Source organism: Oryzias latipes, chromosome 17, assembly GCF_002234675.1.
Source record: "Oryzias latipes chromosome 17, ASM223467v1".
In the NCBI taxonomy this organism is placed as follows: domain Eukaryota; kingdom Metazoa; phylum Chordata; class Actinopteri; order Beloniformes; family Adrianichthyidae; genus Oryzias; species Oryzias latipes.
In genome coordinates, this window is record NC_019875.2 from 29478897 (window position 1) to 29499883 (window position 20987).

The following is a 20987-nucleotide window of genomic DNA, read 5'->3' on the forward strand; positions in this document are numbered from 1 at the left end:
GAGAAGCTCTCTCTCATTCCCAGAAGGACAAATTGGAGGTGAAAAGTGTGCGGAGAGGAATCGAGGAGATGAAAGGAAGGAGAGGACCCCGGGAACGAGCCGGAATGGGTTCACAAACGGATAAAGTCAGAACGACGAAGCTGATCAGTTACTATGTGGTCCAAACACCTACGGAGCCCCTAAAGGGACATAGAAGAAAAACTAACAATAAAATCGACGTAAAAAAAAAAAAAAAAACTAACAAGACCGTCATTGGTGAGCGCTAGGGCTGCACAGCATAAGGAAAACTCGGGATATGTGGTATTAGTGATCAATATTGCGATGACGCTATATCTTGCTATACAGGAACAAATAGCAGAAGAACCAAAAATCCTCATTTCCATTTCACTGCAGTTTAATTTAAATAAGAGTCAACATAACTAAAATTATACTCCAAATGAAACTATTTTACATGGGAGAGGAGCATCTAACATAAAAGGCTTCATCCATAAATTGATTTATTTGATTTGCTAAATACTACATAAGACTGTTATAGCACATTTAAAGTAACCATTTATTGCGATTTTCGCTCTCTTTTGCGATATGCCTATTGCACAGCTTGATATCGCGATAATGATAATTTTGCGATTTATTGTACTAACTAGTGAGCACTAGTTAGTACAATGATGGCCGGGAGAAAACGTCAAAAAAAAAAAAGATAGGATAGGCCCCGCCCCTTCTAGGTTTACATTGCATCTAACCTAGCTGTAATAATTATAAATATCCAGCAACTTGTTGCCTTATGCGGCTTCATGATTTTACCCCCCTCCCCCTTCTAAAATCACCCTCCTACCTCCCTCTCTAACATCCCTGTCTCTCTTCTTCCCTCCTTTCCTTTTCTGTCCGGTACTTAAAAAAAAACAATTAAAAATAGGATTAATATGAAAAAAGTTGAGCCTACACTACAGAAGGAGTTTATTCAAATATACCTCTGTCTGTTCAGCTGCTGGACAGGACAGAAAATAAAAGGAATGGGGCCAAAATCTCCAAAAAGGTCAAAATCCACAAATGAAACCAAAGCAAACGTGTCGGAATATCCACAGGAAGTTTTAAAATTATTATGGGATGCCCACAGACACCTTGTCTGCCGTTTAATGGCAAAGTCTAAAATTTGCTGATTTTCCCATTCATTCATTCATTCATTCATTCATTTTCTAAACTGCTCTGTCTCTTTCGGGGTCACGGGGCTGCTGGAGCCTATCCTGGCCACTTGTGGGTGAAGGCAGAGGACGTCCTGGACGGGTTGCAGGGCAACAATCACACACCCGTGCAAACTCACACAATGGACGATTTTACAGTAAGCAATGAACCTATGAAGCATGTTTTTGAATGATGGGAGGAAGCCGGAGAGAAAACCCACGCGTGCACGGGGAGAACATGCAAACTTTCCAATTTTCCACAATATGGGATCTTCACAAAATTTTACACACCTGCCACCAGATCAAGTCTACACTGTACAACCACTTCCCAAGTTTCATTAACCTTTGACCTCGGGAACGTGACACGTTTTATCAGAATTTTATGAAATTTGTTATGAATCCTTGAAATTATATGACCATATTAGGACTGTGGGCGTGGCTAGCAATAAACCTAAGTTGCTGAGGAAATCCAAAAATTTACTCTTGCTGATTTGTCTAAAAATTACATAGATGTGTTCGGTACCCCGAGGTGACCAAAAAATAAAATGGTTGCCATGGAGATAAAACCAACAGAAAAGCCACCATTTTGAAAAAAGTGCTTGTGAGCCATACAACGCTGCTCGTGGCTTTAATTTCCTTTTCCATGATCACTGCGTTATTATTTCTATGCCGTGTCTCTGTTAATGCTTCAATGCTTGAATACTCTCTGTGCAGGAAGTGTGACAAACAAACAAAGTTGCCTCGTGGTAAAGATCCGGCTACAAAAGAGCAGAAACTCTTCCTGCATTTCTGCGTCTCCCAAACAAAAAGCACTTGGAGGATTTGAAGTCACTGATGCTGAGTCACCGTCAGACTCAGCAGCCACATCCTTCGTCAGAGACGGATCTGTCTGGGCGGAAACAAATGAAAACAGATGCTTTACACCGCGTCCCATCAGAGAGGAATCAGCCAGAGCCGAACACTACAGTTGTTCTGGGCAGAGCTCCTCGGCTGCAGCTGCTGCCGGGACGCCGCCGCCGCCAACATTTTGCAACTTCCCTCTCACAGCTCTATCCAGCCGTCACGTTGCGTTGAGGCAACGGCGTTCCAGTTTCGTCTTTCAGCTGGGTGTTACAACACCTCGTCTGTTCTCAGGCTCCTCGGGGTCTCCGTGTGACTGTGAGCAGAGAATGAACTCAGACAACAGCGACGCCGACTGCCAGCCACACCCACCAAGCCGGGAGGGTTTCTGTTTGGAGCGTTTTTTTTCCTACGCTGACAGAATTCAAGCTGAGCCACAAACCAACGTCCTTCTCTGTAGATGAACCAAGCAGAGAAACCTACCTGGAAAGAGCTTATAGTTCCCTTGTTTAATTCTGGAGCTGATAATTTAGCTGAAAAAAAAAAAAAGATGGGCCACAGCTGACCCAAACGCTCTGGCTTAAGTCCAAACGTTAAACCACTTTTGTGGGACTCTGAAAGTCTCGTCACCAGCGACGACTGTGGCGAAAATGTCAAAACCTCAAATGTCTTCAACCAAAACCAGACGTGAACCCAAACGACTAAAGAAATTGAGGTCAAATGCTGCCAATACTTTCACTAAACAAATTCAACATTTCTGCTATAAAGATCTGCATTAAAACGACACATTTTTACTTTACAAACCTTCCTTTTCTTTGTTATTCTGCTCAGCTCCATCCTTTAAATAACCCACGTTCTAAAAACAGCAGAATTCTATCAGCTCTGCACGAATTCACACATCATTGCTGCAGAAATGACATTTCATTAACACTAGACTATTACAGAGAATTATGTTTAGAAACATCTGAGCAAATTTGCTATTAGTTAACCTTCCCGATATCGCAGCTGTTAACGGTTGGAGCGGAGTTATGTATTAAACGAAAAGGTGAAACTTGGTGGCGTCATCTGTAGGTTTGACAGCTGCAGCCAAAGGAAACACTGGAATTGGACGGATTAAGACATAAATTAATTGTAAAGCTGGTTGTAATTACTGAAAATGTTTATTGAAAATCTTGAAAAGTACTTTGGCTTTTGAAGGCCGCCTCTGCTGTTGAAGTTACTTGTTTTTAACTTGAAAAATGACTTCAAAAGCCAGAAAAGTTCCAGTCATATCGAAACAACTGCGTCAAATTTAATAGTAAAGCTGCAAATAGATATTTTAATGGCAGCGTTTATCTTTGTTTTACATACATAGCAACCATTTTATTTGTTGGTCGTGTGGGGGTGACGAACAGGTCGGCCGTTTCTAAAAAAAAATCTGCAAAAGTAAATTTTTGGATTTCCTTAGCAACGGAGGTTTCTGTTAACCAGCACAGCCAGAAACCACATTCCAAATGTGTTCATGTTGGTTTGTTCAGCTTGAGCCAACAATTCCTGTACTACATTTTCAAAACATTCCAGTAAAAAATTGGGAAACGCCACATTTGTGATCTCACGCCGTTTAAAATCGACAAAATTTGAAACCAACCCTTTTTCCCCACGTAGCTTCCCAACGAATCTCAAGGACTTTGGAGGCAAATCCCCAGGAGGTCAAAGGTCCACGAAACTTAATCCCCCCCACATATTGTAAAAAATGTGAAAAATCAACAAATCGGACAGTTTGCCAAAGAAAAATGTCTGTCATGCCGTAAGTCCAGTGGCCATCCCATAATAGTTTCAAAACCTCCATTGGATATCCCAGATCCTCGGAGCCCCATAAGAGATTTTGCTGTGATGTCATCATTTTTTCGGGAGGGGTTGTTCACTTTGCCCAAAATTCCTATTTTACCGGGTTCTAGGGATGTGCTTGTTTTGGTGAGCTTTTCAGTAAGAGGTGGTGGTGGGGGGGGGGTCGTCTCAAAGGTTTAGTAACAAAGAAGAATCGTGGGTCATCGGGTCATTTCTGAAGCAAAAACTCGTGTTTTAATCAAATATTTCCATGCTTCCCTTCTGATTTACAGCCATGAAGGCGTTGGACCTTTTTCCGCTCAGTACGGTGGTGTTTGGTTGTGTAAGAAAGGGAGGACCGGCGATGGGGGCCTCTGGTGACATCACAGCTCGAGCTATGAAGCATCTGGTTCGGGGTGCGGAGCCCCACTTCTCTGCTGAGACCGCCTCCAGCGTAATGAGGAGCAGACTTCTCGTATCAGGGTGAGGTCAGCCCCCGGGAATCTCTGAGAGGCTGTCTGTGTGTGTGTGTGTGTGTGTGTGTAGGTGTTTGTGTGTACTTTGTGTGGTAACAAAAAAAAGAATTTCTCGGTGAAACAAAGAAGGCCTCGCAGCTTCATTACGATAGGGGGAACGGACGAACCAATGACACACCAACCATCTAAAAGTGGAGGGATTGTGTAAAAATGTCAACTCCTATTGACCCGATCTTTGTTTATAGCGGTTCTGGAGAACTCTCAGGGCGGCGTAGCTCTGAGTGAGGGCCTCCATGCATATTGAATGACACGGTGAAGGCCAGTACAGGGAGAAGCTGCTCGTGTCCTCCCACCATGGGAAATACCCCGAGACACTCACAGGATCTAATCCTTTCCTCCAATTAAGGCGAGGAAATGGAGGGCATTACATGACGGGTTATCTCCCGGAAAAGTTTCTGTTTACACAGATCCTAATCGCATTCCATGAACCCGTTTCAGTGGAAGCAGGCAAGGAAAACATTTTCATTTTTACTCAAACTTTTACGTCTCCAAAGGTCTAAGAACGTCCCTGTGACATCACGGAGATGCAGGTCATAAAGGTCATCCCGGCAGAGGGTGGAGCTTCTCTTCACGCCGGTCCCAGCCGAAGAGCACCACCACCGTCACAGTCCTCACCCCGCCAGGAGGTTGGACACGAATCTCAGCCTTTGTTTCTTAGAGGAGGCTTCACCCGAAGAGCTGTCACTATGGCAACAGCTCCTCGGGTGAGATTTCTACAAAACACAGCGGTGCACTTGACTGTTCAATGCAAAATACTGTTGTTGTCATGATTGGTTGGAATTCAAATGATCTCTATCTGGAAAGTGTAAAAAAACCAGCATCAGAAAATGTTTTTACTGTAGTTTGACTGTAAGATAAAACTGGACTGAGTGGCCCCTCCCCCTTGGCGTTCCAAACAGAAAGTACCCTCTTCCCATAGACTTTTCTGGAGACATAAACTGTTACTCATTCTATTGGTCAGCAGAACCATTCTTGTCCTGATACTTTTTTTTAAATTATGTTTTTGATCATCTTAATATTTTTCACATTCTTTTATTTAGTGCCAGGTATTCAAGCTATAAACTGGCCTCAAGAAAAGTAGGTGGAGCCTACTGGCCCTCATGTCCAACGTTGACTTTAGGTTGGAGGCAGAGGTAAACGTTTTTCTACGGATGGCGTCACACCGTGCTCGCTCCAGTTCTCCGTTATGGTTAATGAGTTTGACTTCCTGAAAAAGGTTAGAAATCTCCTGAAACCGTATCTGGTCAAAGCGTCCACTCACCTGGCTCTTTGGCGGCCACGTCCCTCAGGACGTCCTTGGGCATGTTGGACAGCTGCGCCTGGAGCTTGTGCAAAGCGTTCTGCAGGTAGGCGATGTTGGCGCCGTGACTCCCGCAGGTGGCATTCACCCTGTAGACACGGTGCTGGAGATCCACCACGTGCCTCCCCAGCCCTTCTTTCAGATTCCTGACGTTATCGGCGACCCCGTCCAGCTTCCCGCACATGTTTTCCAGCTCGGATACTCGTTGGTCCAGGGCCGACAAACCCTGTGCGTTCAGCCTGCTGTGCATCAGCTGGGATGACATCTCCAGCCTCAAAGTGTCCAGTTTGTTCCTCAGCTCGGTCACCTGGGGGCTGCTGGTGTCAGCTGGACCCCACAGGGTTTGCGTTCGTCCGCCAGGACCCCTCGGCGCTTCATGGCAGCATGTTGAGTTGATCCTGTGAATGTCCCGGTCATAATTCGCCTGCGAGTCGCCCAATCTCTTCACAGTGCCGGCCAGGCTGAGCATGTTATTCTGGAGGTTTATCTGCCCCTTCTGGAAATCCTCCATCATCTTCATGTGCCTCGCGGTTCCTACTGCCCCCCTCCCAACAAACTCCTCCAGCTGCTTGAGCTTGTCCGTGTTTGAACGTACGTTTGTGCTCAGAACATCCAGCTCATTTCTGTGCCGTCTCAGGTCCTCCGAAACGTTGCCTTCAGGTTCAGGTGAGAGCACAGATCCCCCCTCCCTCACTTTGACTCCTGAACATCCAGCAGAGCATACATCCCTAAAGGCATTAACCTTTTCTCCCAGACCATCAATAAGGGCCTTGTTTTTGCTGACTTCTGTCTCCAGGGCAGTTACGGAGTCCTTAATCGTCCCTGGGAAGGAGTTCTTGTCCACGTCTTCCACCGTGGTGAAGGACCTGTCCTCCAAGTTCTTCAGTCTTTCATTCAGAAGCTGTCGAAGCTCTGAAACTTCGTCTGAAATCGTTTTGGTTAGCTTGTCTTCTATGTAGAAGCAGTGGGTCTCTGCGTTTTGTTCTGTGACGTTGATGCGCGCCTCCAGCTCCTCCACCAGGAGGCCGAAGTCGTGAACTTCCTGCAGCCTGGACAGGTGACCCAGTTCATTGTCGACGCGGACGTTTAGGATTCGGTGTGCCTCTGCGATGCGGTCGATCTCACGCCACAAGTCTTTGTGGTCACCGCGGCCCTCCCCCTCCTCTTGGGGCGGGTCGGCGAGCCTCTGCGTTTGGACGGGTCCGTCGGCAGCAGCCATGTGCAGACGCAGCGCTCTGATGTCTTTTCTCAGATCAGCCTCGGTGGTTTCCACCAGCTTGGTCAGCCTGGCAGAGACTTGGTCCCGGCCTTCATTGCAGGTCTTCTGGACGATTTGGATCTTGTCGTTGCATGAGCCTTGCAGTTTGGCCACCTCCTCCTTCATAGTTTGGCTCAGCTCCGCCTTCAGCTTCTCAAGTTTTCCATCAACGTAGGTTTGGATGACATCAAACTCTGGTATGACTGGAGTCTGGGACTGAGACGCGTCCATGAGGACGCGGATCTGCCCTTCGTGACTTGTTGTGATTCCTCTCAGGTCTTCTAAGGCATCCTCCTTACTTTTCAGTGAATTATTCATGTCATCCAAACGAGCTACTATTTTTTCCAGGACCCTCTCCTCGGTATTACCCCCTCTCGCAGTTTGATGCCCGTCAAGCACAGCTGGGGTCTCCTCTGCGCCGGCGGCGTTGGCGCTCTGCGGGGGTCTCATGTCGTTCAGAAGCTTCGCCAGCATTTTCCTGGTATCGTCCTGCAGGTCAGAGCGAAGGCTGGCGGTCAACCCCGTCAAGGTGGACTGGAGATCCAAGACCGTCTGAGACAGACGCTGAACTTCCCCCTCCAGGAAACGGGTCTTGTCTGTGGCTCCATGCTGCACCTCGTGGTGAGCGGTTTCCCTCCGCTCGGCCCCTGGAATCAACCGATTTCATTTAAGCAAAAAACCATAGAAATGAGTCTTTCAGCTGGAATTAGGCAGAGCTAAGAGGGTTCTTACGTTGTGTGTGTCTGGTTGAGTATCCAGGATTTGGTGGTCGGTAGGACTGCGCTCCCTGCGCCGTTCTGCGGTCTTGTGTCGGCTTTGCATCCTTGCAGTCCGGACCTGTGTGGCCGGGACAGCACCTCCACTCTAACTCTGTGATCGCCTTGTAGCCGATCTTGTATGTGGGTCGAAAGCGGGTTGTGTATCTGCAACAGACAAAACCCTTTTAGATTTGAATCCTTAACATTTACAAAATCCTCCTTCTAAAAAAAAAAACAACTAATCCAACTCTGCAACAGTTTGTGTTTTCTTTGGTTGGTCTTGTCTTGTGTTTCCATCCTTTCCCAGTTCTCCTGCCTAAAACAGTTTTTCCAGTAAAACAATGCATGATGTCACTTCCCTGAAGGCAGAGGTCGGCTCATGCGGAACATCTGGAAAGCTGATGCCTTAACATGTGGTTGAGAGACAGGTGTAGTTAACGCAGAAAAAAGCAAACTGAAAGTTCTGAGTTGTCAAACTTGATTTAAACTAAAGAGTTTGGCCTTCCTCACAGGTGTGAGTCTGTGTTTGCACACCCAGCATCTCTTGTTCTGAACAGAAACTTTACAGTTTCCTGGAGGACATTTTACAACAACATCGTTTGTAGACAGTTGTGACACCAACAAACCAGCTCACGCTGGTTTGTTGGTGTCACAACTGTCTACAAACGATAATCATGAAGCAAGATGTCTTCAGGTGGTAAAAGAGATTCTAAATTAGAATTTACTGGTGCACATTCTTCTTTTTTACTGTCACTTCCTTCAATGATTTCATGGTCAAAAGGCTCAGAATGAAGGCTCCATCAAACCTAATAATCATTCTATTGATCTTCTGAAGCTGCTAAGTCCTTCCAGGTGGTGCTAGAATCCACCACTGGGTTCCCGTTGGATAGCTCCCCAGTCCATCACAGTCCCTAATGTAGACATGTCTCTCCAAATAAAGGACTTGGATGGAGATGAAACCAAAGAATGATGTCAGTTCTCATGCCTCAGTCACGTGCACCTGGACAGGGGTTGACCCGTTCAGGTGCTGCGGGTTTTTGGGTTGTTCGGCCTGAGGAGCGGCTGATCTTCAGGGGAGCACAGGAGTGTCTCACATTTCCCTTGAGGTTTGTACGGCCACCTCAAAAGTTGTCATGAAAATGGAACGTACCGTTGTCGTGCGTGTGGATCATGAAGTACCACGCACTTCCACGGCGTCCTAACGCCACGCTCTACTAACCGAGCACAAATGCTGCATGCACAAGGTGCGCACGTGATACATAAGTGCCCGTAGGACGCCTGTAGGACATCCACACAAACTACACTCTGATTGTCTTATCTCATTTCTAGCAGTCAGTCTGCAGCGAGGAATGCGCACGTGTCACGTGAACAGCACTAACAGTATGACACGCCTACATCTCGCCTACTTCATCCTACTCACCCTTGGGTGTTGTTTAAGTGTTCACTACGATCTGCGGACATGTGTCAAATTCAGCAATGATTGACTGTGTTACACAGTAAGGACACTTTCAACACTTTGCAGCACACGGATACTTTGTGACCTCAACACTGTCATTGCTATAGTAGGTTATATTATGCATTGCATTGAAATGTACTGTTTATATAAACTTTCCGTGGGCAAGACCCAAGTCCCCAGCCCGGACACAGGGTCGTGTCAGGAGGGGCATATGCCGTAAAAACCAGCTGTGAACCCGTGAAAGCTAATTCTCTATGGCAGCTCCTGAAGGGACATGCAGACAGGTGAACATCTTTTATTATTTTTTTTTAATACTTACTGTTCTTACGCCCACTTTAGGCCTTGTACTCTGATGGACAGTCGTACAATACATTTCACTACGTATTGTACTATGAACGCATATAGATGTGATGAATACTATTTGAATTTCAGTGGGACAAAACGGTTTTGAATATTGTAAAAGTTTCAAAAAGATTTTGATAACGTTTCTATAATTTGTATAATCATGAATTTAAAAAATGAGTTGATTGAATTGCTGCAAAAATCGTAAATATTGTAGATACATCAAATACCTTAGGTGTTTTTTGCAGATGAACTACTAACCTGTACAGTAAGTTTCACAAAAACTCTGATAATCAGTGAAAGTGAACACTTGATGGAAGGATTGATTGATTCTCGCCGCTCTTATCAGGAGATGATGAACTGTAGGTTAATCACTGACCAGTTCAATGCATTCCTCACATAACTGGGAGAAAAAAAAATAGATTTTTCTGTCTAGTTCCAGTTTGTAATAGTGCAGGTAGTCCCACACATGTTGTGTTGTTTGGGTTTTACTGCTATAAACATTGTGTAACTGAAGTGCGTGAGTTCTGGTTCTGCTTTATTGCTGCACGTTTGTCCGTTTTGCCAACTTTAACCCACTGACAATGTGTGTGCCCACTCCCAACACATTTTGGATCAACTGCATCTAATAAAGAGCCCCCCCCATGCACGCTACCCGGATGCTCACGTCACTTGTTGCTGGCAGTGGGGCTGGTAGGGCGGGCAGGGGGCCAGCACGGGCTCTTGCAGGCGCTCGGCACTCCCCTGCACGACGCAGCTCACGTTCCTCTGCACCACATATGCGCACCAGTTCCTGAAGGGGGGGGGGCACACATCAACAAGAAGAATACTGAGGCTGCTTGAGCCCCACACCGCGCTGCCACCGGAAACAGCTGGAGAAAGGTATCATAATGAGTTCCACGTGCGCAGAGGCCGCCTCCTTTCTCCACATTCTTCCAGGCGGCTCCTGAAAACTCTCATCACAAACAGGCCGGGCACTTTCTGAATCTTATCAGCCCCACCAGCACTTGAAAACCCCGGGACCAATATGGCCTGACAGGCGTCTGCAGAGTCTCCTCGACTCTTCGCAGACCCGGGAGGGGGGTCACTGTGGGCGAAGTTTGGAACGCTTTTGTTGGCGGCTGCGCCACAAAAGCGCGCAGGGGAAAAAATCCCCCCGTAGTCCAGAAAACAGCCTTAAAAGATTCAGTCCCCCCACCCCGCAAACGTACCTATTCCTGTGTCTGTGGAGGGGCCCGCTGTGCGCGGAACCCGGAGTGGAGGAGGAGGACAGCGCGTGAGCCAGCTGGAGGTTCAGGAGGAGCGTGAAAAGCGTCCCGCAGTCGCTCATCCTTGCGCCCAGGCGCCTCATCCCGAACCAACGCCGCGACGCGCGCTTTTCTAGGGCAGAAACGGAGAAAGTTCCGGCTGGTTCGCTACGTCCGGACGCCAGGAGCGCATCGCCTCCGTGACTGACCCAACTCCACCACAAGTCAACTTTGGGGAAGTCCGCTTTCCCTGCAACTCCCTTGGAGTGACGTCCGGGGCCCACACCCTCCTCCCGAACTGCTGCTCCCACTTTTTACAGCGTTTCTTAGAAAAACGGAGGTTTTAAAGGGATTTCAAACACGTGGGGATTAATTTATTTACATATCCAGTCATTCATCAACCAATAAGTCACCCCCCACCGATGAAAAGCGGCCTAATCTCCTCTGAATGAGTCTTGTGCATGCAGGGGGGCAGCAGCGCCTCATTTGCATGCAGGCTGCCCCGCTGCCAGGCCTGTTCAGGGAAAACACAGCAAACCCTCAACGTTTCTGCTCAACTGAGCAATTTGCTGATTTCTTAACTGCAAGAATTGAAACCCCAGTGGAGCTTGAGCTCTGCAGCTCTTCAGGCAGACATTCAGAGGAGCTCCTGCACAAACACAGGTGAGGCAGGGATGTGAAATGATTTCAGTGAGATGACCTGAAGCGGTTTGCCTGTTTCTTCAGAGCAGAGATTATTGAGATGTCTCATCATGATCTGACAGATCCATCAGGCGGCGACTGCAGGAGAGATAAATGAAGAGCACGGAGGATTCAGAGGGATGCCGGAGAGCTGCGCGAAGGCACGAAATCCATTCTCACCCAGGAAACCTTTTACAGCAGATAAAGCTTTGACCTGCTGTCAGATCAGGCTCTAAGAATAACGCTGTGCTGTTTCATCAGTCAGCAGCAACTCTGTCAAGGAGCTGACGCCGACTGGCTTGGCAGGTACAGTTAATACCTCAGTAATGCTGTCCACACCATCAGCTCTTCCCATCGTCTTTAGAGCCTTCCCGGTGGTCTTTTATCTACGATCATGCCGTTTTTAGCCAAAATTTTAGAAAACCTGTCGTCGTTAAGACATAGTTTCTGCAGAGCGGTGGGACTTCATTAAAATTTTAGCTGGGAATAACCCCTAGCTGTTGCTGAGAGCGCCGAGAGCAAAAAAAACCAAAATGCCAGGAATATCGGAGCTCTCCATCCGTCCAGTTCTGATCCAGATTCCAACTCGGACCCGGAAAACAAAGACGTTCATGGATCTGTTTGCAAGTGGAGGCATCAGAAAGGGGCGGAGCATGAAGACTGTGGCCCCACACAATATATTTTCTACGTCACACCTACGATCTTTTTTTAAATGGTATTTTTTCATCTGCTCCTGTGCAATTTATAGAAAAAAAAACTAAAATCCACAAAAATGAGTGGGTCCTCACATTGTGACATCACAAAGTAACAGACACGCCCACTTTTTAGCGGTGGTCTGCTGAACGCTGTCATTTGCTGTCCACAATATGCACATCTAGCTTTGCAAAAGTTCTGATGTTGCTTGTTTTCTTCTTGGGTGAAACGCAGCTACGCTGCCGAGGCAGACGTCATGAAACGGGCGGTACCCCCAAAGAGCGAAAGGCGGAGCCTCAGAGATCGAGTCGTCTTACTTCCTGGTAGGAAAATGAGCTTCAAAATAACTAATATTTCATTTATACAACAGTTGTTTAGTGTACCAAAGATTATATATTATGGATATAGTTGACCCTGAAAGGCTTGAGAAAAGCAGGATATAGACCCTTTAAGCTTAATTGTCTTAATATATGTGCTCTATCATTCCACAAGAACATGTTAAAAATCATCAACGTTTTCGAATATTTTCCTCTTCTATCTATTATCTACAGACTTTTAATTTGAAACTCAAAAGTCACCAGTTGATGACAGAGAGGCTCTCTAGCTGTTCAAGTGTCCAGAAGAGGGCAGCACAGCAGCAGAGTAGGAGGATGAGGCTGTAGTCATGGTAATTGTCTTCCACAGTCCTGGAGGAAGATTTGGACATTTCAGCTCTGAGGTTGGACAGCGGTGGCTTTTCAGCTCCAACTCAACCAGGGATTTTGTCAGTTTCTCATTGCTGGAATTCTCCAGCTCATCGATGATCATGAAGAGGGTTTTTTTTTTTGATCCATTCAGTTAAATTACCACTTGCTGTATTTTATTTCTGGTTTTTTTTTGTATCTGGTCCCAATTAACATTTACAGCCTCCTGTCAAAAGTGCTAATTTATTTTCTCACGGCCCCATTAGTGAGTTCCTCCTTTATTTCCACGATGACAGTGTCAGGCGCTGGTGCGTTCGGCTCCAGTTAAAAATAGTTGTTAACTTCATGTAAGCTCTGACATTCACGGGGAGCAGGAAGCTCGATGAGTCATGACTGGGAGAAAATACCAGCCCGTGTATTTCATTAAGGAGGAAAGCTTTTACCCATAAATCCAAGGAACGTTTCTGCACCTCGCCTCCTCTAACCGATTTCCTGTTTTCCACCTTTTTCAGGATTTGATAGACTGATTGGAAATGAAGCTGGGGGTTTTTTTTAGGGCCTGGGGAGGATCCCTCACAGAGTAGAAACAGAAGCAGCTTCTTCTGGTTTCCTTTCGGCTCAGCTCTGTCACGATGAAGATGCAACTTTGATCTTTGCCCACGAAGGGTGGAGTACCTTGAGTGGGGCAGATAGCAAAGATTACCACATTTTCAGAGTATAAGTCACAGTTTTTGTTTTGCAGAGTTTGCCCAGATGAGCGACTAATATGTGATTGAAAGAAAAACTAATATTGCTTTGCTGAAAGTGGCTTTTATTAAACCGCAGCCCCTGCAGGAGAAGGTAAAGATCACCGTTAAAAAAAAGAGGATATCATGAACCCAGACACGGAATTATGTTTACCTGTGCTTTTGTAGAGCTCTTCAAGTGCGACTTTGGGGTTTTCTTTTCTTTCGTATGCATTTTCTGGTTTCTGCGACTTATAGTCTGATGCAGCATAGACTGTAGTACGATTTATACTCAATGTGACTTATGCTTTAGAGTGATGCACAGATGTTTTTTTCGCATACTCCAGTGTGACTGGAGTACAAGTAGAAGGGGTAGAGTGAGGGGGGTGTAGCAGCCGCTCAACCAGTGGGGGCAGTTTAAAAGGGGGGTGCCTGCTGTCCAGTCAGCGCTGCTTGCAGCTTTAATCAACAGTTTGTAGAGCAACTTCTGAAACGCATCGAGATTGCGTTTATTTGTCATATAAACACTGGGGACATTTTGTCCAAAGACATATTTCCAAGCATCAAGGCCACAAAAACACAGCCTGTCCAACAGTGAGAAGAATTTTCTGAGCTGCCTTCCTGCAGCACACAGTGACACATCTGCTGTCTGACTTTTGCACAACAGCTTGTGAGAAATGTGTTTCAAAACTTGGAATTGCATCTGTAAAGGTGAAAGAGCGGAGCCCGTGTGTCAGCATGTCCGTCTACGGTTGTGAGGGGCATCCCGGCCGCCTGACTGACACGTCGGGAAGGACGGCCGTGCTGCAGCTCTGCAGGTGGAGAGGTTATCTGCTTGTTGGGAAATTGGATGTTAAGTCGCAGGCCTCAACAATCTGCCAGGGTCCTGGGGTTAGACGGTTGACCTCAAGTTGTGTATCTGTCACAGTGTGAGGAACAAACAAACACCAAGAGATGCAACACTCATGAGACTAAAATGTGCGGTTAATGCAGTTTAGAGAATTAAAGTGATTAACCAGCAAAAAAGGGAAATGATGACTTTTATTTTGTAGAGTTTGTGTTTAGGATTAGTGTTTAACCTGAAATCAATTCTGCAAGATTTCTCCATATTTTAAATTATTTTTGATATCACAGATTTAAAGCACATTATTTGTCTATTGTTTATTGTTCAACTCAACTTACAAGATATTTCAAAATAAAACAAGTCAGGCAGAGGAAAATGATGTTATATCAGCACATCAACACAAGATGCTTACAACAACTAATAATAATAATGATGAAATAATTCCATTCTATTCAATTTTATTTCTATAGCCCAAAATCACAACAACAGTCGTCTCAATGGGCTTTGTAAAGGTAATTGTAAAGTAAAAAGAATCCATAGAATTCAATAGGAACTGAATTATCATAGGAAAGTAATAAAAAAAACTTTGAGACCAAAAGAAGAAAGTCTTTGGTGATTCATACCGGTAAAAATGTAAGTTTTAGCTGCTCTTATGGGTCGGAACGCGCTGTCTGCTGGTGAGAAAAGGGTCAAACCTGTGCGGGTCACAGAGGTGACCCTTACCAAATATGTAAGGTAGGTCATAGACCGCTCAGAGAATCTGAATCTTTCTGCAGGTGACAGGTTGTAGTGAACACGTATACAACATGTAAGGGTGAGTGGGGGGGACGTAGATGAGACACAGGCAGATTTTTCATCATATTCATCCCACAAACCATGCAGACTGAACCAGCAGCCACTTAGTGCAGTTCACGTGATACGTGCGCGCTCCTAGCTGCAGCCGGATTGTCCGAAATGAGGAAATTCGACAATCAGAGTGTAGTTTGTGCGCCTTCGGGCATCTACATACCACATGCACACCCCGTGTGTGCAGCGTTTACATGCAGACACACCTGCACTCCTTTGACGATGTCCTCTCTACAACTTGGACAACCCAAAAAGCCGCTGAACGGGTGCAGATCGACCCTCCTTGTTTGGGTGCATGTGACTACGGCTTGAGTGGCTCTGAAACAGAGCTGGAGTTCCGAGCTTTACACCGTGGTCACGTCTTTATTTGTGTTATGTCATTTCTGCTGTGGGGGGCGTACAGAGTGTTGGACTGATGGTTCAAATCCAGCTCATACCTGTCAGGACCTGAAATGAACTCAACAGCATTTTCACGCCGGGTCCAGAGGGATGACGCAAAGACTGATGGAAACATACGTGAGGTAGTCGTTCATTCGTGGCCGTGGCGTGATGTGGAAAAACAGAAACCAGTACCGGGACTTTTGGGAAAACGGGTTTCTGCCGTTTGCAAAAAGTGCATCCATAGCCCAACGGCCCCCGTCTGCCCATAAAGAGGGGTGTGTGCACACAGGCAGGCACTGCAGATTAGGGGAGGTGATTTATGGGTTGTAAAATGTTAATATAGCTATAAGCCAGGCTCATGAATTGTTAATTGACATACTCGTCACCTAAAATGTTAATGAGGTGAGATTAGGTCGGGAGAGAGGTCTCTGTCAGAGACTCCAGACCGGATTCAACAGATGAGCTGAATCCACGAGACTCCCAGCAGCTATATTAAGGACCGCCGAGGGCAGCTGAAATGAGATGCGCCTATTTGGCCGGCGTGTAATTAAATTAATGAATGGCAATTTGCGAATTAACTGCCGGGCTATTGAAAGGAAATGATAAATTCCATATATTTTTACTCTCACCGAGCTTTATCAGCGATGTCTTGATCAAAGTCAGACGTCGAAACATCTAGCTGGCAGAAATTAGTGGTGAAATTCTTGATAAAAAATGTTGATTTCCAGCCCAAAAAGAGTTTAAATGAATGGTGTTGTGGTGTTGTGTTTGGGTTTGTCCAGCCAGCCTGTGTGCTGCTGTTGATCATGGCGATCAAGAAATGGGGTGACACCTCATTTATCCTTGCTAATAACAAAGATGCTGTGATTTTGCTGATGAGACTTAGTGAAAATGATATAAACATAATAATTAGTGGCTGGGAGAGCGCCACATGCAAATTAGCCACCACCTAATGACTCACACCTGTGTTTGATGAGTGTAATTGCCCGCCATGAGAAACCCCGGAAGATCTGATCATCTTTCCTGTGAAATTCTCCACCTAAACAGTTGGCATTTTTCATAATGACCTCAGAGCAAACTTCCAGGTTGAATTACCTTTCAAAACTAAAGTAAAACTAGAGTGGACTGGGTGCAGTTCACTATGAAGCCACTAGGGCCACAAGTAAATCAGTCCCAATACATTCAACTTGACAACTAAATCTGTTTTGATCAAATCTCTGTTATTAGATTTTAGGCATTTTAAACCTTAAACTTCACTTTTTTTTTAAATGTGACCTTAAACATCATTTTTAAAGAACAGATGGAAGTCTAATGACACCAACAGACCAGCATTACACTTGTAAAAGTACACTCATTTATTGAATCTATTGATTGCTTTGTCTTTATTATTATTATTATTATTATTATTATTAATTGTACAATAAATGTACGTAAGTAGACATGAGGCACACCTTGGGAGAGGGATGACATAGGGAGTGCCATCAACAGAGAGGAAATGATGTCACCAAAGCCTTTGTCAGCTGATGTCAATCATCTCCCAGAAGCCAATAGGCTTAAAGCTCCACCCCCGCATAAATCAGGGTCAACACCATTGACTGTATCTGATAACTGGACAGAGCGAGCGGGACGTCATCCACGGAAATTAGTTTACTTCCAGCTCCAACCAAATGAGGTCATTTCAGTCGCCATTGTTCGTGTGTTTATGTGTGATGTGGACGCCGCCATATTGGAGCCAGATGTTGCTAGCCAGATGCTAGCAGTGGTTTAGTTTGGAATGCCACACCCCTACCACATGATGTCAATCAGACATTTTGATTGACATCACATTGGACGTAGGGGGAAAGCAGGCTCCACCCACCTTTATTGAGGCATCTGATTGGTCAGTTTACAATCTTATTACTTGAACTACAGGGAAAAAAACCATGAAAAAAGAAGAATATTATCAAGAAAATGTAAAAAAAAGAAAAAAGGGTATCAGATCCAGAACGGTTGTTCTGACCAATAGAATGACTGCGTTTCTTTCTCTATAGATGTCCATGGCATTGTAGGTTCTTGGAGCCACTTCCTGTTTGGAACGCCAGAGGGGAGGAGTCACTCAGTCCACTTCTTGTACAGTCAATGGTCAACTATGAAAACAAAACGTCAACAACAGCAGCTACAAAGAAACTTTTCAATCTAGGTTTTTAGTATTTTTTAATTCAAATTTTCTGGATTTTTAAAAATGTGTAATACATTTTAAAACTATTTTAACTATTTTTTTCTAGTTTACAATGTCTACTTTCACATGTTTTTTCCATGTTTTTTTTTTATCTGGGTTTTTGTTCACTTCATTTGATCCTGTATCAAAGTTCCACTTTTGTTCAGCTTAAAACAACATTTTTGTGAAATCTGTGTTTCGTAAGGAAACAAAAAGTGGTTTCAAAACAAAAGCATGAAAAATCAAACAACATTTAATCAAACGGAGACAAATCCACTCACAATTATTGATGCTTGAATCCAAACTCAACCCCCTTATGGCCTCGACTGTGACAAGTGAAAGCAGGAGGTGTGTGTTCAGAGAAAAGTTCCAGTCACTTCTGTCACTTGACATTCAGGCAGAGCAGAATCCACTCAGAGGAACAGGATTATCCGGCTGCTTTGTGCTGCCGTCTCAGCTAAGCAGCTCAGCTGAGCTCCCTCAGCGTCAGGCTGATGGTCGGCGGCTGCTCGTCAACAGGAGTCTGTCCGCTTCCTGCCCTGAGCGTGAGATGCGCTCCGGCACGCCTCACTGACATGTCACGGCGGACGGATGATGTCAGCGAGTGCTGAAAGTTCTCCCCTCATCATACCTGTTACCTGTGAGGCCTCCGCCACACAAAGCTCCGAGAGGGAAATGACAGAAGATGTTAACGTGTTTCAGCAAAACAACACAAAGGAAGTATTTGTAGATCTTTGGGGTGACGGTGGGAGCGCTTTTCATCTTTCACTGTACATCCATCCTTTTGTGTTAACGTCAAGTTTTCCAACATTTTTCTGATTAGAAATAAACCAGAACAGTTTATTCCTCCTCTTTTTGTCACCGAAAGGTTGAATTTGCAGCTGAAAACATTCATCCATGCAGGGAATATTAGTATTTTTTGTCTGGTATTCCAAATAAAAATAAGTAGAATATTACTTGTGAAGCTGTTGCCACATGCATGCAAAGAATCCGACAGCAGCTGATGAATCAACTTTTGTGGGGTCTTTTAAAAAAAAATGAGGTTCAATTAACACATGTAGTTTGAAATGTTTGTTACAATTTGATAAATCTTTGGAACTTTTTTTTAATTCATAGATATTTTTCACATAGTTTTGACTTTGTCTTTGCTTTGTTTGTTCCTTTACACATTTTTATTTTGAGTCTACATGTTCAATCCTTTGCTATAAAACAAAAAAAAAAAACAGTTTGATCTCAGTTTAAAGTAACTAGGATGGGATTACATTTACTACTCAGAATTAGAGTTTTTGAAGAATTTGTGTGTAGCATAAAAAATATAACAATAGCAAAAGAAGCTGGGGTTGTTACAAAAAGATGGATAGCAAACCAAAAAACTGTTTTAAAGGTGAATTATTGGAGCAAACTGTAAAGTTTAGTGGAAATCTTGACCTTTCAATTGAAGTTCTTCATTTATTTAGTTAAGTTTTTAGCTGTTCTAAGCAAATAGGCATGTAAAGTGCATTTCTGCTGATTTATTTTGAAAGAAACTTTCTAATTAGACACATGGATCCTCCTTGAACTGTCACAGAAAGAAAAGCCGTAAGGACATTTGCCTTGTCGGAGTTTGACTTCATCCTTTCACGAGCGGCCTCATTCAGAGAGAAGTTCAGTTTCTGCTTTCTCTTCTCAAGTATTTTTTAATTTTCCTCCTCATTGAAGCCTCTCTTTTATTGCACACTAGCGTTGATTCTTTGTCCGACAGTCGCACACCTACGTTTCAGCGTGAAGTAGTCAAGGTCTGGATCGGATGATGTAAGCCGGCTTTGCTTTTTTTTTTTCCTTTTGTCGCTTTGAGTGAAGAAGGACCCTGAGCTGCAGCTCCAACGCCACGCCGTTCTTTTCAAACCATCTGACTCACGCTCAGAAGTTTCTGCTCAAACTTCAGCGCTCAACTCGACAGTTCAGGCAGACGGAGGGAAAAGTGCTCGTCGTTTACAGCGTGACGTCATGATTCCATGACGTCACGCTGCAGGGTGACTCAGTCCCTGCAGGGCGTGCTCGATTGCCGATCTCCATGAAACCGGAAACGCTTCATTTCCACGCGACTCCTTCATTTCGTTTCCTGAGGGTCAGCATACACTCACACAAACGCCGTCCCCCCAGGAATCCGGGGGTCTTCAGCAGATGCTGATGAGCAGTGGCCTCTAAATCCATACTGGAGTGAACGCCCATTGATTTCCCTCAGTGTTGAATCTGTTTCTGAGAATCTCCGAACACATAGAGACAGAATGAGTAGAAGAGCAGAAGGAATGTGAAGTTTTTGTTCAGCTCTGTCTTCACGTAGAAGCTATAGGGCGCTACGCCGCGGATCCACGCTGATGCTGCGGCCTTCACAGCTGTTTGTGGGAGAAATGCACGCGAATATCTTTCCTCAGGGGACAGATGGATCGTCACGCAAACATGTATTGCAGGAAAAACAACTATTTTTATGGGTTTCTCTCATATGTTAAAACTGTTCTGGTTCCTATCAAAAAGGACAGTGACCATGTTTTTCGTAAGGGATGATGCCCAACGGCACAAAGCTGCCGTCCTCCGTGTCAGATTCCCTCAGAATTAATCGGTCAAATTCTGCTTCTGCTATCAGACACGGTTGTGTTTTCCACATACCTGACATGAAGACGTCCATCGAAACATGTCAGGCATGTGGAAAACACAACCCTGTCTGATAATAGAAGACCCTAAGAAGTCAGTTATCCATACAGACACTATCATTGAACTACTTCAAAGAGCATGTGTTATTTTCTCCCATGTTACCAGGTTAAAGTCCTCAACAACTGAGGCAGTGACGGCTTTTTTACAGTCCCACTCCCATCATCTTTTGATCTCTTCTCACAGAGGTCTTTTAATCATAATTATGCTGTTTTTAGTCCAAATCAAAAAATCTGTGTCACTTTCTAGGACATAGTTTCTGCAGAGCGGCAGGAGTTCATTCACGTAAAAAGGTTTAAAACAGACAAAAAGCTCAAAAACGAGGTTTCTGGACCCCACACGAACAAAAATGTACATTTAAAAAGAAGACACTTCACACTTTTCTTCAAATAGACAATAAATAAAGATTTAGACATACAAAACATACATTAAAAAATGAAACAAATGTAAATAAGATGCTGGACTATTTGTGAAGATACAGAGTTTCCAACCTTAAGAAAAAAATAAAAGCTAAAAGTTTAACACTGG

At 44.7% G+C, this 20987-nt stretch overlaps 1 protein-coding gene and 1 long non-coding RNA gene across 5 annotated transcripts in view; one reads left to right on the forward strand and one right to left on the reverse strand.

The window, feature by feature from the left end:
* The window catches only part of LOC101162075 (EMILIN-2), a 20044-nt gene extending 9101 nt beyond the window's left edge, over nt 1-10943 (reverse strand). For both annotated transcript variants that reach the window (XM_023965198.1, XM_023965199.1), the window contains exons 1-4: nt 10686-10943; nt 10142-10267; nt 7651-7841; nt 5622-7565 (exon numbers count right to left, since the gene is read on the reverse strand). In XM_023965198.1, the coding sequence (XP_023820966.1) occupies nt 5622-7565; nt 7651-7841; nt 10142-10267; nt 10686-10825 (2401 nt within the window). In that variant the 5' untranslated portion in view covers nt 10826-10943. The remainder of the gene's footprint in view (nt 1-5621; nt 7566-7650; nt 7842-10141; nt 10268-10685) is intronic.
* A 305-nt stretch (nt 10944-11248) lies between these two features.
* Nucleotides 11249-20987, forward strand: part of LOC110016927 — a 38721-nt gene continuing 28982 nt past the window's right edge. For 2 of the 3 annotated variants that reach the window (XR_002292242.1, XR_002292243.1), the window contains exons 1-3: nt 11249-11384; nt 11486-11708; nt 12330-12418. This is a non-coding gene — a long non-coding RNA (uncharacterized LOC110016927). The remainder of the gene's footprint in view (nt 11385-11485; nt 11709-12329; nt 12419-20987) is intronic. The other variant, XR_002292245.1, reaches the window with a different exon arrangement.